At 49.4% G+C, this 16,107-nt stretch overlaps 1 protein-coding gene across 1 annotated transcript in view; it reads right to left on the reverse strand.

Annotated features, from left to right (window-relative positions):
* Nucleotides 1-16,107, reverse strand: part of Cfap46 (cilia and flagella associated protein 46) — an 89,612-nt gene that overhangs the window by 52,778 nt on the left and 20,727 nt on the right. The window contains 10 exon segments of the mRNA XM_036177633.1: nucleotides 1,011-1,098; nucleotides 2,400-2,562; nucleotides 3,586-3,717; nucleotides 11,049-11,215; nucleotides 11,716-11,823; nucleotides 12,592-12,741; nucleotides 12,893-13,058; nucleotides 13,723-13,935; nucleotides 14,508-14,641; nucleotides 15,754-15,878. Coding sequence (XP_036033526.1) covers nucleotides 1,011-1,098; nucleotides 2,400-2,562; nucleotides 3,586-3,717; nucleotides 11,049-11,215; nucleotides 11,716-11,823; nucleotides 12,592-12,741; nucleotides 12,893-13,058; nucleotides 13,723-13,935; nucleotides 14,508-14,641; nucleotides 15,754-15,878 — 1,446 coding nt within the window.

Genomic DNA, 16,107 nt, shown 5'->3' on the forward strand with positions numbered 1-16,107 from the left:
GAAATGTTTGTCAATGTTCTAAACTCTGGGGCTTCAGTATGCTATGTTTGTTTACACAAGGCCACACTTGTGTTAATTTTTAATAAATTTTACCTGTGAGTAGACTCTAACATGCTCAAGGCAGGGTCCACTATTCTATCTCACAGTGCTGAAGAGCTGCCAAATATGCACTGGGCTCTTGATTTTTGTTTTGTTTTATTTCATTTTGTTTGTTTCCAGCCAGGGTTTCTCTGTGTAGCCCTGACTGTCCTGGAACTTGCTCTGTAGACCAGGCTGGCCTTGAACTCAAAGATCTGCCTTGCCTCTGTCTCCTGAGTGCTGGGAGTAAAGACGTGCACCATTGCCCATTGACAGAGAATCTTATTATGAGAAGAAAATATATCCTTTTCAAAATCTTGAAACAATACTAAACGTAGTTCTGCTGGTCTGTGGTTAGAGAGTTTCCCTTTCATCATTCTGCTGAGGAGTGCATCTCCAAATGTTTTATGGTAGCAAATGTAATTAAGATGACATGAAGCTGGGCGGTGGTGGTGCACACCTTTAATCCCAGCACTTAGGAGGCAGAGGCATCAGATCTCTGTGAGTTTGAGAACTGTCTGGTCTACAAAGAGAGAGGTCCAAGAGAGCCAGGGCTAGACAGAAAAAAACAAAAAACAAAAAGAGGAGGAGGAGGGCGAGGAGGGGGAGGGGGAGAAGGAGGGAGAGGAGGAGGGGGAGGGGGGAGGGGAAGAGGAGGGGGAGGAGGAGGGGAGGAGGAGGAGATGACTCATTTATCAGCACAGCCAAGGGCTAGACTATGAAGGTTCTCCACATTGGTAGGATGGAGGACCCTGGGTGCTCTCTCTATAGAGCAGGCTTCTGTAGGCTCCTAAGGGAAAACATCAGGCAAGAAGCAAATGGACTTGTGGGCATAGTCCTGACCGTGGTGCCTTGTGTAACGACACAGCATGTAAAACATGGAGTACGCTAGTTTCCAGAACTCTCTTTCTCACTGGTCCACAGCTACCAACCTGGAAGGAACTGGCCTTCAGGTGATGTCCCTCCACCCTGGAAATCAGCTGTTGGCCACTGGTGCAGAAGCAGTGTTTTCTCTGTCTCCTTAAGTGAAACAAAGAAACAGCACATGTTGGAGGGGACTGATTGTTCCTCCATCTTGTTTCTCGTTAGTATCGTAAAAATGAACAAATGAAAGACAGAAATCATAGCAAAATTTCAGAACTATCAAGTCACAAAATGTTGAGCACATACACCATACATGCCACATGCACACAATACCACACATGCATAACACACTGTGTGTCATATTATACACACACCATACCACACATAGACCATATCACGCATATACTATACACACCAAAACCTTCCACACCATACACACATAATTCTACACATTCTCCTATTATACACAAGACACTACATTGTGCATATACCATACTACACACATTCCATATACACATAATCATACACATGATATCACACATATACCACATCACATATACCAAACTGTAACCAACATACCTCATGTACGTGCACACACATATACACACACACATATTATACCTAGCACATACCACACCATATGCATACATCAAACACTATGCCATACATACAAACATACTCCACCATGCCATCCACTCTTCATACAATACACGCTACATACCATACAACATATACCATCCACATACTACATCACAGCACAACACATACATATCATGTATCCCACACAGTCCACATTATACACACATATATAGCACACAGACTACTTCCTCAACATAATCTAGTTGTTTTCAATGATGTTCCATCAGTGGAATAAAAATTGGAAAAAGCATTGGGACATAGTGAAAGCAATGCCCAGAGACCAGCTAACAGCTGTGAACACTGCCAATACAGAAGAAAGATCTCAACTCAGCAATCTGCCTTTAATTCTCCAGACAACAGAAAAAGAAGAAACAAAACTCTAAACCAGAGAGTGGAGAGATTAACTGAGAATAGGGGAAATCTTCTGTTTCAAAGTTGTTTAAAATGAAGAGGGAATGGGAGAGAATTCTGGACTGGGAGACAGGAGGTTAGAGGCCACCACTGAGGTTGGACCCTCCGACCTCTCTGGGATCTGGAGAATGCTGCACTACCCAGCAGGAGAAGTTGTAAAGGTGCTGTCTGGTGGGGGTCATGTCCAATGTGGGTCATGTCTTGTTGGGGGTCATATCCTATGGAAGCCATGTCCCATGAGGGCTGTGTCCAGTGAAAGTCGTGTCCCACAAGGGCCATATCCTAATCAAGGCAGGCCCCAAGGCAGTCAAACTCTATAGGAGCCCTGTGAGGCTGTCTTTTTCTGTGAGTCTGGCCAGGCCTGAGGGTAAGGCCTCCTAGGACCCTAGCCTGTATCCCTCTGGCACCTGCTTCTTGGTCTCTGTCTTGTTGATGATGTTAATGATTCGCTGGAGGGATCCCTTGGCCTTTTTCCTGTTGCTTGGTGAGGACAGAAGTGGGAGCCATGTGTTCCAGTAGTGCCGGGCAGCCATCATCACCAGGGAACTGTTGTTTGCCAGGCCCCCAAACCTGAAATGACATACCTCATCCAAAGTTATGTAGGCTGCTCAGGCTGCTCAGCTACACCTTTCCCCGGGTACATCCAATCCAGAAGTTTCTGGACTTTGTAAGGAAGGAGTGCAATCAGGGGGGTACAGCTTTGTTACTGTATGGCAGGTACCATGGAAGGGTAAGTCTGCCATACCTCCTCCTTGGCAAATTGTTTGGGCCAGGTGCTGCTCATATCCCAGGGTAATGACCAGCACTTATAGCCTGGCCCTTGCTGTGTCTACCTGCCCCTTGCTACGTAGGCCCTTTAATGCTTAGGGACCCTCCAGACAGCCTCAGCATCCACTTAGTGTGGTGGTATTGTGTCCCCCAAAATATTGTGCACCCTAATAAATTTATCTGGGGTCAGAGAACAGAACAGCCACTAGATATAGAGGCTAGAAAATAGTGGCACACATGCCTTTAATCCTAGCATTCCAGAGGCAGAGATCTGCCTGGTTCTCTGTGAGTTTAAGACCACACTGGAAACAGCTAGGCATGGTGACTCATGCCTTTAATCCCAGGAACTGATGGCAGAAAGCAGAAAGGTATTTAAGGCGTGAGGACCAGGAACTAGAGCCTGGTTAAGCTTTTAGGCTTTTGAGCAACAGTTCAGCTAAGATTCATTCTGGATGAGGACTGAAAGGCTTCCAGTCTAAGGAAACAGGATCAGCTGAGGAACAGGTAGCTGTGGCTTGTTCTGCTTCTCTGATCTTCCAGCGTTCACTCCAATACCTGGCTCCAGGTTTGATTTTATTAATAAGACCATCTAAGATTCATGCTACAACTTAGCTCACAGCTCCACTGGGCTTCTTCCAGTACTACCGCCAGTTGCCCTGGAGTCTGTGAGCTTGGCTGCATGGCGGGATGCAGCTGGAGGCTTACTGGTACCACCCAGTTCCTTCCCTGGGACTCAGGGATGCTCCCTCACCATCGCTGTGGCACTACACCAGTTTCTGCCCCCCAACACACACACACACAGCCAGTGCATCCGCAGTTGCATACCTGGCACTCTCTATAAAGGCCTTGGCGGCTGCTAGGCGTAGCTGCTTCCTACCCTTGAGGTTTTCCATGATGCTACGGCCCTGGATGCAGGACACAGTACACAGCATTTCTGCTGCCAGCTTGGCATCAGTCCTGGAGAGGGCACAGAACAGTTGAGGGGAGAGGTGGGGAGTGGTGCATGCTGGGCTCCACTCACTGCGAATGCTGCCCTTTCACCCATGCCCCTGCAGTGCTTCCCAAGATGGAGGTGTATTACCACCCCACCCTGTGCCTTAGGGACCTGCCCAACTGACAGATGATACAGGGCAAGTAATTCCACCTTTTGAGGCCTTCTTTGCCAGTGAACTAAGATGCCAACATCTGGCCTGGGCATCTTGGACATTCATTGAGGGATGGACTCCCAGTGCTTGCATTCACAGAGATACTACACAGCAAGGCCCATGGCAGTTCCCGGAGACGCCCACCCACACAGAACTTCCGGGGATGTGGGAACCAGCTCTGTGGGTGCCTGACTGATGGGCTCTCTAGTATCCTTATGAGAGACCCCAAACCAGAACTAATTGTCAGAGTCCAGTGAACCCTTCAGAACCATGAGACAGACTCCTTACTGGCTTTTAGCCACTTGTTTGGGGTCGGGTCCCATCCATCCATGGGCCAGTAGAACTATCTGTTGGGTTCTGTCTTCAGCTAGGCTCTGTTTTCTGGGCAAAAAGTTTTGTCCCAGGCACGCTGCCCTCTTCACTCAGAGGGGCACATCGGCCTGCAGCACCGTAGCTCCCCAGACACTCTCCTGGTTCCCAAACCTGGTGCAACTGTGGTCTGGGCACATGCAGAGCCGGGGGTGGGGTGGGGTGGGGTGGGGTGGGATGGGGTGGGGTGAGGTGGGAGGGGGAGGGCATGTTCCAGCTGCTCAGCTCAGCAGCACAGATTTTTGTGTGTGTGTGTGTGGGGCGGTTTCAAGATAAGCTTTCTCTGTAGCTTTGGAGTTTGTCCTGGACTAGCTCTGTAGCCCAGGCTGGCCTCGAACTCACAGAGATCCACCTGCCTCTGCCTCCCGAGTGCTGGGGTTACAGGTGTGAGCCACCACCGCCCGGCAGCAGCACAGATTTTATTCTGTGAGTGATATGCTTGTTCTGGGAACATTTCCTTTGGGTCCTGGGGCTCTAGAAGACAGGCACCTGCTGGAGCAAACAGCCAAATATGTTCCAAGGAGCCAGTGGAGGAAGGTGCATCTGACCCTTCGCCTGCCAGCACCTGCTGTACGATGGGAATTTGTGGTCTGGAGGTAAATGGAGGCTGGGTGGTAATTAACCCCTCTTCATAGGTGGTAGGCCGGTGTAAGGAAGGATGTAACACTGGCCCCGGGGAGTGGCAGTTGAAAAATTTGACCCTTGCAGCCAGTAGGGTGCAATGACAGAAATCACCAGGAGGGGGCAACATCGGTCTGCAAAAGATCTTCAGAGGGCCCAGGGAGGAACATTGCAGCCTCTAGGTTTCCTACTGCTGTTTGTGTGCATGGGCACCTTTGCTTTATTACAGGGGTTTCCTTTATAAATTGGATTTGATTCAGGATCACAGACGGAAGAGTATGCTAGTCTGGCCTGGTGCTGTGCACAGCTCTCTTCTTGTGCCCAAGCAGGTAGTGGCTATGCACAGTACCACAAACAGCGCACAGCGACCCTTTCTGCAGTGATGCCCAATTTGTTTATTTCTTCTAAGGATAACGTTTGAGTGATAGACATGGATCTTGCACTGGGTTGAATATGACCACCTCTGCCAGCTCTTGCCCGACTCCTCAGGGTGTGACTTCTAATCTGTAGTCACCTCATGTTCCTGGCCCCTGTCTTGGGGCCTTGTCCCCGAAGAGCCTATGGTAAGTGGACTCTAGCTACTCTGCCCTCCAACCTCTCCTTCCAACTCACTACTGGATCTAAGGAAGATCCAGATCAGTGTGGGTGAGATGGTTCAATGGTAAAGGTCCTGCCTGCTAAGGCCAGGGCACCGGAAGACACTGTATTAGTCGCTTTTCTTGTGGCTATAACCAAATTGCTGATAAGAACAAGTTAAGGAGGGAAGGGCTTATTTTGGTTTACAGCTGAGGGAATATAGTCCATCATAGTGTGTGGCGACGCAATCTTGTGAACTTATCTCCTCCATTCTAAGAGACTGGAACTTTTGCTGGATCTCACAGGCAACCTTAACCACTGTGAGGTCACTTAAGATTGCTGCCCCACTGTGTACTCAAGCTTTTTTTTTTTTTAACCTGCCTTTAAGAGAACAATCAACCTTACCTGCCTTGGATTTTCCATGAAGTCTTTTTCCAACCTAAGTCAATGCATAACTGTATTCTTCAGCTATGTACTCTTCCATGTCCCTGACCCAAACAATGCATGTGTATCATTTGTTGAAAGTAGCAAATACAGAGGTTGAGAGCCACTCCCTAAAACCTATGATAAAGGTTGAAAGCCACCATTTGTGGATATTAATTGATAAACAACTATTTTTGTTGTCTGGGCCAGTTGGAACCAGAGACCTGATTGTGGTGATATATTGTGTACCCTAATACAATTTGCCTGAATGGGGTTGGGGATTTAGCTCAATGGTAGTGCAGTTGCCTAGCCCTGGGTTCGGTCCTCAGCTCCGGATAAACAAAAACAAAAAACAAAAACAAAACAAAAAAATTTGCCTGAAGATCAGTGAATAGAACAAGTCACTAGATTAAACATAGAGGCCAGGCATTGGTGGCACATACCTCCCTAGCACTGGGGAGGCAGAGATCCATCTGGATCTCTATGAGTTCAAAGCCACCCTGGACTACATGAGATTGATTCATTCTAGGAGAGAAAACAGCCAGGCAGTGGTGGCACCCACCTTTAATCCCAGTCCTGGGAAGCACACACGCCTTTAATCTGAGGAAGTGATGGCTGGACAGAGGAAGGTATATAAGGTGTGAGGAGACAGGAAGTAAAGGCTTTTCGGCAGAAGCCTCCCTTTCAGTTAGAGGCTTTTCAGGCTGAGGAGGTGGCTTGTTCCTTTGCTTTCTCTGATCTTTCAGTATTTACCCCAATATCTGGCTCCGGATTTTTATTAAAAGACCTTTTAACATTCAAGTAACACCTGACCCCTTGTAAGACTCTGTTAAAGATTTCTGTGAAGCATCCCATTCCTTTCCCAGGTGGGGCTCTCTGTGCTGTTCAGTAAAGATAGAGGGAAGCCAGACCGAGCAGATGGATACCGGGGACAGACACAGTCTTCAGGCAGGCTCAGATTCAGACACAGACAGACAGAGGGCAGAAGACACAGGGAGCATGAAGCAGATAACTCAAATCTGGATTCACTCTTGGTTAAATGACCCCAAGGGGAGGCACTTTTCTTTCTTCCTTTAATGTGATACTGATGCCTCAGAGTTGGTGACTCAGTTTATCACTATGTGTATAATCCGTGCAATAGAGGGGAAGCCAGGAGCAGGAGGCAGCTGGCCACACGGATCTGACCCACAACCAGAAAACTGAGAGAGATGAATACTGGTGCACCACTGGCTTCCTCCCTGCCCCTCTCTGACCCCCTTTGAAATTCCGTCTATGTCCCCAGCCCATGGAGTGATGCTACCCACATTCAAAATGAGTCTTCTCCTGTTAAACCTGTTTGAGAATACCCTCAAGGACACCCCCGGGGGTCTGCCTCATTGATGCCTTAGGTGCGTCTTAATGCAATCAAGCTGGCAATTGAAATAAATTAACCACGACAAACCTACCTATTATCAACTTAGACACCCAAACACATCACTTTAAGCCATAATATCCTACCTGTGAACTAAAGTTCCAAGGGGGGGAAATGTTAAAAATTCTATAGGACTGACTGGTTAGAACATCATGCTTGTAGAGACTTGGAATGCTGCAGATCCAAAGTCAAAATCATCCTGGGCTATCCTTAGTCCTCTTAATAGCCATTCATTTGCCATCTCAGTACTTGACTTAACATGCTCCTAACTATAGGGAAACCTTTGAAATGTATTAATATAAAAGACACTGGATTCTGCCAACCCAAACGTGAAGAATGTCTTCAGAGAGCAGAGTTCCTTGCTTTGCTGTAACCTGCTTTCCTGATGTCCCCACCAGTGTGTTCAGTCAATACATAGATTTAGGATTTGCTTTTGTTCCATGACTAACACAGTGCAAGTGCTTTCAAGGAAGAACATATCATTCAGAGCGATTTGACCTGGAGCCCTGTTTCCAGGCCATGGCCACTCACATTCGGCTCAGAATAAAGCTATCTCCTATTCCCCTTGTGTTCACACATCACTGGGCCCCCGCCCCTGCCCCCGCCCCCAGTCTCACGGCCATCTCATGATGGAAAATAAAGCCATTCTAACTTTCAAAGTCCTTATAGTTTTAACCAGATCAATGCTTCAAAAGCCCCAAATCTCTTCTGAGACTCCGGCAATCTCTCACTTATGAGTCCCTAAAAATACAATCTAAAAGTTACAAACTTCTGATAGACAATGACACAGAGCAAACATTCCCAAAGAAACACAGTCAGAGAAAGACAGACTCCACAGAGCACCGCCAAACCCTGCAGCTCACACTCAGCATCTGGAATTACCATCATAATGAATCACATGGGCTCAGCAGCGCCAAGGAACCCAAACCTCCAATTCTGCGCCTGCAATACATGTAGTTCCTCTGTCAGGCTAGCTCCACTCTGTGCTACAGCATTCCTCAGTGGGTTCCTGTGGTCCTGGCATCTCCAACAGCCTAGGGGCCCTACTGCAACATAAGCAACACTTTCACATTCCATGGGATGGCTTCTCAGCATCTCCCTTCAAGAGACACAAGTCTGTCACACATTGTCTGGCCCTCATGGCTTTCCAGAACTTGGACATAAGCCTCTGTAAGTCTCTCACTCTTGCATTTTGCCTGCCTACAAAACCAGCATCATGTGGACATCGCCGAGTTCTGATGTTAGCCTGAGATGTAGTTAGGTCCCCTTCTACCATAGCTGTGATGGTCTCTGCACCCTGGCTGAACCTGGGAAAAAGACTTCCCTAGGCAGTTGTTTTTGAGCAGAGAAAACTTTGTGTGTCATTTTTTTTTTCCTCTTTTCAAATGAATTTGCATTTCTAGAGACACCTTTTCTGCGATCTCAGTGCAGAACTTCAGGTTTCTCTCCAATGGCACCAATCTCATTAAGAACACATCTGCTTTGCTCAGACCACAATACCTACAAGTTCGGAACCTGCCGCCCGCCTGTCCTTTCCTCACCAAACTGCACACTTTTCTTACCTTGTTGCTCCTTCTCACTGTAGATCTGGCTAAGATCAGTGCCCATGCCACAGCTTGGCCATTGTGCTATCACGGACTTTCCATTACTTTTGAATTCAGCCTTACTAAAATGATCAGGACACGGGGAAAGCAGCCAGATTCCCTGCTGGAATAGGACAGGAATGTGGCCAGGTCCCCAGCAGAGCCCTTCTTCATCTAGAAAACCTCATGAGCTGGTGCTCCTCTGTCCATCCCTCTCAGGGGTCTGCTGTTCTACACTCTGACCAAATGGTCCATTAAGTTCTGCTTATAGCATTTCTAGGCATTCTCAGTCCCACAGCTATGAACTCTTCCACATTCCTCCTACAAACCAGTTCTAAAGGCCCTGAACCACATGAGCAGGTTTGTCATAGGAACAGCACCCTACTCCTCAATACTAATGCTATGTCCTTGCCCCTGCATGTGCAGGAGGGTGTGGACATGTGAATGCTTCTCTTACAGACATTGCAGGTCATGGGGCTCTGCAGACTCTCTGACTCTCAGACTCTCAGCAGTTGTATGAACATAGCCTTGGAGCTGTCACTGTGAACAAGACACATGCTTGGCCTTGTTTTCATAAGGGTCCGACCAACTAGGAGGCGTATGTTACATGCCCCATAAATACTGCCAACACACCAGGAGCGCATCAAGGGCTCATAAAGCAAGGCTGGTAGACACAGCCCAAGACTGGAGACATGGGCATGGGGAAGAACTCTATGGGTTTGGTAACCATTGACCAAACTGGCCATTGGGCAAAGGAAGCACCTTTCATAGCTCTGGGCCGTGACTTTATCTTTCAGGATAATTGAACTCAGGAAAGAAGCCAAAAAGAAAAGCCCTGAGGAAAATATTGGCTGCATGGCCATTTGTTACAATATTGCCTTTTACAACAGCCGCATATTCAAGGAGAAGGAAAGACTAAGTTTTCTGACCATGGATCAACATAGTGCAACATTGTAGAAACCCTGAAGGAAGAGGGGCGTGTTCTGGTGCTTCACTGGTGTTGTAGGTAGAACGAGAAATGTCCCTCACTCACTCATGTGGTTGAACACTTGTTTCTAGCTGGAGGCACTGTTGTGGGATCTATAAGGGGCTGCATTTCCTCACTAGAGGAAGCCAGTCATTGAGGACAGGCCCTTTGTGGCCTGGCCTTACTCCCTGTCTGCTCCCTGCTTCCTGTTCTGCCAAATAAAACACACGGTGAGGGATCCCAGCCGCACACTTTAGCTGCCTTCCAGCAGCTTGCTGCCATGCCTTCCCTTCGTAATGGACTGTACCTGGAAACCGTGAACCAGAATAACTCTTTCCTCCCGTGGACTGCTTCTCATCCGTTCACGGCAATGAGAAAAGTGACTAATGCAGCTGGTGACTGGCTATCTCCAGCAGTTGCCATGGGAGACCTGACAAAGGAGCTGACTCCCATCCAACAAGCCAGGTGATGGCCCGTCCAGGGGCACTGAGATTATATTTGATGCATTTGTTTGTCCCCAGATCACTTGGACAAAGCTGTCTGCATCAGGATTGGAACATGGTTGATCTGAGAACCACATACGTTCCCTAAAGTCACATGCTGACATCTGATTCCCTGGGTGACGGCGTTAGTGGAAGGGCTGTTGGAAGATGAAGGCAGTGAAGTGTAGGGGTTGGAGCCTCAGGATGGACTCCTGCTCTGCAAAGGAAGATGGAAGTGTGTCTTTCCTCTTCCACCTGTGAAGTGGCCATCTTTGAACTAGGCAGTGACATTATTCACCAGACACCAACTGCCATGCCCTGAACTTGAACAATCCAGCTTCTATGCCATGAACCACAAATCCCCATTTCTTAGGCCTCCTCAGCTGTGGTATTTTATCATAACTGCCTCACCTAAGAGAACCATCAGCTCCTATCTATCTATCACACACAGATAGCTGTTGCACAGGCCTCCTAACAGACCCATGTGTCTTCTGTGTCCCCATTAATACCCAGCTTTGTGGGCTGGTCACTGTGCTGTCCTGTAGCACACACAGCCAGCAGATGAAGGGTCGTGGCAGTCCGATTCCTGCCAGCTATCCCTTGCACTGCAGGGCTGCATCTCCGGGCCCTGCTCTGTGGCATGGGGCACACGCTCCTCACTCTGCTTATGTTACTGTATGCCTCTAGGACACCATCGTGGAGGTCACTTACCTGTCAAACAACCTCAGGTGCTTGAGGCCCATCTGTGTGGCATTATGAGAACATGCCATAGTGATCTCATGGTCGTGGGCAACATAGGCAAAGTGGGTGAGGCGGGTCAGGGTCTGCAGCTCCACCAGGGGTTCTGACCAGTTGCACTCAGAAGCCATTTTCATCACCTTCCAGCACGTGAAGAAGGGGAGAAGGACATCACATTAGTGACAATGACTAATGTAGAGTCTGTGGCCCTCAACAATGACCATGCTGCCAGCTTGCTGAGTTTCATCCATCCTGCGATGTTTGTAGTCATGGATTTCTACACATACGCAGTTCTAGACAGACCACCAACCTGTGATGCCTGGCTGCAGCACCAAACTTGTCACACATAGCATGCTTGTCCTCTTCTATGCCTCTGCCTGTGCTGAGGTCTTGGGGTGAAGTAGGACCCAGGAAGGCCACCCAGAGAAGCATCTTCCTCACACTGGTATAAAGTACTATTCCATGCAAAAGCCAGGCATGTGTGCTTTGAGGGAAGAGAGTTGTGGGAGGCAGAGGGAGCTGTAGTGTGGATGTGGGTTTGAGTTCTGACTGCCTCGGGCAGGACCCTAGGCTTCAGCTTCCTCATCTCTCCTGGATGGGGGCTGTTGACTCACCTCTTGGGATACCTGGGGAAACTAACCTGGGCTAGCGGGGGAAGAGTGAAGTCCATGAGGCCCAGTCCATTGCACGAGTACATCTCAAGGGCAACAAGGACTCTGGTGATGGCATTGATGTCCTCATTGGTACTCTGGAGGGAGAGAAGGGCTAAGTGTCCAGCCGCCCAGGAGACAGGGGAGGAAAGCTGTGGCTATCTGAACCATTTTTGAGATAACTAATGTGCAGCATTAGTGTCAGGAGACAGCCAGACCACAGAATGTGGAGTGTTGATATCTTAGGCTATTTTGGTAAGAATCAACACTACCTACACCATCTTCTGAGGCAACGAGGAATGAAGTCTGTATATTCCTGAGCCTTGAAGACAGTATTGTCTGCCCTCTAAGGAGGGCTTTCTAGAGGGAGAAGGCTGCTGATCCCTGGAGGTTATTGGTATGGGAATGTCCCATTAACCCCTTCTGTCTGGCCCAGTATAAATATTCCTGCCTGGGCCCTCCCCTGCTCCCTCCCTCTAGCTCTGCACAGTGATGGACTTGCTGCAGCAGGGTCAGGGTCATGATGGGGGTTCTTGAGTTCATACTATTCCTGTCTCCTTCCCAGACCCTGTTCTGGTAGGTCTTGTGCTGGGGGTGGACTGGTGCCCTGTCAAAGCAATGACTCTGTCAATGGGTGGCAGTGAGATCGGGCAGCACCCCAGAGGTCCAGAGCTCAGACCTGGTGGAGACTTTTTGCCTCAGCTCTCAAAAGCGGCCATTTTGGTAACTGTAGAGAACAACCTCAGACTTTACTAGGTGGAAACACCCCCTTTCCAGCAATGGTGGCCACATTTAAGACCATAATGAGAACGCCAGGGAAAGGCAGTCTGTGCGTCCTAACCCCCCAGGGTGCCCTCAGCACCCACCTGTTCATCAGTGCCCAGTCGCTGCCCAATCTGCTGCTGCAGTAGCTGCTTGGACTTGACCCAGGTGGAGATGAGATGCTGCCGCACACTGGTGGGGACAACATCCTCTGGCGAGTTCCCATTAGTGAGGTTCAGTGCGAACTCACAGACCTAAAACAAGGGTGTCTTCATCACGAGGAAGATCTAAGAGTGGTCCTTGAGCCCTTCTCCCTCTGGCCTTCCCCATGGCTCTCCATGCCCGGGCATCAAGTTTGCCCACGGCCCACCTGATGGCCCGTCCCTGGACTGCCAGGTGGAGTACCTCCAGTGCCGCTCTGATCTCAGGTGAGGCCGACGACTCCAGTGGAACATGAACGAAGTTAGGGCGCATGTTCCTTTTCGATTTTTCGGGTGTCTGGATGGGAATCCAGCTGATGATCAGGCCTCGAGCCAGGGCATCACAGAGCGTGACGAGCATAACCGAGTCCCTGGAGGGTGTGGCATGAGAACTGTGACAGCCAGGGCAGGGCAGAGCTTAGCCCCATGCAGAACCCCGCAGCACCACGCCAGCTCCTTCCGCCTCCCAGTCAAGATGCGAGGATGGTTGAGGGTTAACATAGACCAGGGATGAGTGCCCCGAGCACTAGTGTATTCCCCCTCCTCCCTCCCTCCCTTCCTTTTCTTTCTTTCCTTCTTGACAGGTTCTCACTATGTTGCCCTAGTTGGCCTGGGACTCACTTTGTAGACCAGGCAAGCCTCAAACCCAACCTAACATGATGCTTTCAGACTTCTAATGTCTTCTGGATAAGAACCACATAGTCATGGAGTCCCACCATCTCCCCACCCCCAGCCCAAGGTGGGATGACCACTGAGCTACTTGACAGAGTGCCTGGGTCTCTGCTGAACTCTTCAATGGCTTAGAGCAGAGCCATCAAAGAGTAGTGTTGGAGCAGAGCCGGCAGAGGGCAGTGAAGCTGCTGTGAGTATCCTGGGTCACGGAGGCCATGTCATCCAAGTGCAGGCTGAGTGCCTCCTCTGTGTACAGGTCTTACCCATGCCTATTAGTCTCTCAACTCATTGCCCCCACAATGGTCATGCCTGAGCCCACACCTATGACTCCCAAACATAAACATGTATGGTGCCCACACCCACCCTTTGTAGTCAGTGGCCTTGAGGGTGTTGAGGAGGTGACACAGGGAATCCACCAGCTCCTTCTGCCTCCCGGCCAAGATGAGATGACGGTTGTGGTTCAAAACATAGACCACGGCGTTCTGCACAATCCAGGATTCCCCTATCTCCTGCCCAATCTCTGCAGCACGCAGCCAGTTGCTCATGGCATACTGTGACAGGCTTTCTATCCAGGTTCTGAAACAACACACGGTGCAGCAGTCAGCTCCACATCCAGCCTCCCCCTTCCTCATCCCAAACACCACTGCAGAAGTGAGTGTGGGCTCTCTGGGTCATCTCCACCTAGGTCTGGAGGGTGTTTCAGGCCGTCTGTATAGGCCAGGGACCCAGAGTCTAGACAGACTGCCTTGGTGCTGCTCCCCTCATGCGACTTCTGTTTTGTTTTACAGTTTGATTCGTCCAAGCCACTCTTAGCCGTGGCTTACAAACAGCCTAGGCTCGAACATGTATATATATCCTGCTTCATCCACAACTAGGTCTGGACAAACAAAGCAGTTCTTCAATCCTTGGTCCAGAGCAGTGGTCCTCAACCTTCCAAATGCCGTGATCCTTTAACACAGTTCCTCATGTTGTGGTGACCTCCAACCATAAAATTATTTCATTGCTACTTCATAACTAATTTTGCTACTGTTGAAAAATGTAGTATGAAAACAACTGATATGCAGGATATCTGCTACGTGACCTCAAGGGGGTTTTGACCTACAGGTTGAGAACCGCTGGTCTACATGGTGGCTGGGACTCTGACCCACCTGTATGTGATCCACTCTGGATTGCTATCTGGTGGTTCAGGCACATAGCCAGCTGGGTGTTGGCTCAAGTCCTCAGGCGGGATGGCCCGGTTATTCAGTTCCACACCTTCCAAGCGCAACAAGTGGACAGTGGCCTGTGAGGAAATTACAGTCATAGAGGTCACAGCAAGGCAGACCACCGCACTGGGGGAACACATAGAACATTCTTCTTTTGAAAAAGTTAAACACGAATAAAGAGTGCATGATGCACCTCCACACCCCAGCTGCCTCAACAGCCTGCCAATCCGTACATCCCAAGAAGAGAGGGCTTCTTTCCGAAGCACAGCTTACACCCATCATCACACTCTGGCAGGTAGGCAGAACAGTCTTCGTGTTCTCCCATGGCAGCTGGCTGACTGTTCGTTTCTCTGAAGCCTCCCAAACTTGCTCTGCAACATCAAGGGCTTTTGCAAAGCCCACCGGGCAGGTAGGTGGGGTGGGAGGACGTGGGTCAGGCCAGCCCCTAGCTGGCAGACCAGTTAGTCATTCTCAGCCACTGGTCTCCTTGCATGTCTGTTCTCTGCACTGCTGCCTGGCAGTTTGCTACCTGAGCACAGGGCTTGTCGTGGGTCATGCTGTGTCACTAGACTCTGATGGAATAAACTGCTGAGTGCCCCCAGCCTCTGCTTTGTATGCACTGAGTGAAACCAAAGGAGATGCTGTACCACTGTGAAGTCAAAACAGACAGCTAAGGTTACCTCTGACATTGGCACAGGTGTGGGGAGCCAAGAGCTCACATCAAGGGCTTTGGATACAGCTAGGTCACAATATATGTGTTTAGCTTTGGGCAGGTCCGGCCCTGGGTCTCGGCACCCCGTTTGTAAAGGAGCAGGCCTATTGGTTCTGGGGAACCAAGATCCAGCCCGAGCCTCTGCTGAGCCTGCAGAGTCATATGGCAGAGATCACACCTCCTTCAAGAGCTTCCCAAGTCAACTCCAAGTTCAATCCCCAAATACAACCTCACACCTAGAATTCAGAAATTATTTCCCACAAAAAATAGACACCAACACACACCACAATGCATCTCAATTCACACTTTTCTCATGCAGCCTTCCAAGCACTGAATTAATTTTGTCTCCCTAATGTACAGTTTTGTTTACAGATGTGTGTGCTGAGGGGAGCCCCGCCTGTATGACAAAGTCTCTCTGGTATGTTAATGGCCACACCAACACCAGCAGCTACAATGGCCAAGACCTTTACGACGCACCTCAGCACTGAGGAATGACACTTCCGCGATCTTCCTCAGTAGGTCAGGGGACATACGCTTTTGTAGGACCACCTCAGAGGGCCCCCCATCATGCACGGAGCTGTCGGTGCCTTTTTTCTTCTTCCCTGAGGAAAGATCAGCAGGGAAAGATAGGCTCTTTTTGAACAAGCAAAAACACAGCAGTTCCTTCCCCATCAACCTGTTGCCCAAATCTCTACCCAGCTCTTTGTGGGACAAGTCCTTCAAGAAGGACAGCATGGGTTGCTATAACCCAGTAACCCTCACTGCCACTATTGGTCAGTTTTAAGTATAGCTGCCACTCAGTATTGCTGGGACCCCCAGGGGTACTGAGGC

Source organism: Onychomys torridus, chromosome 1, assembly GCF_903995425.1.
Source record: "Onychomys torridus chromosome 1, mOncTor1.1, whole genome shotgun sequence".
Lineage (NCBI taxonomy): Eukaryota > Metazoa > Chordata > Mammalia > Rodentia > Cricetidae > Onychomys > Onychomys torridus.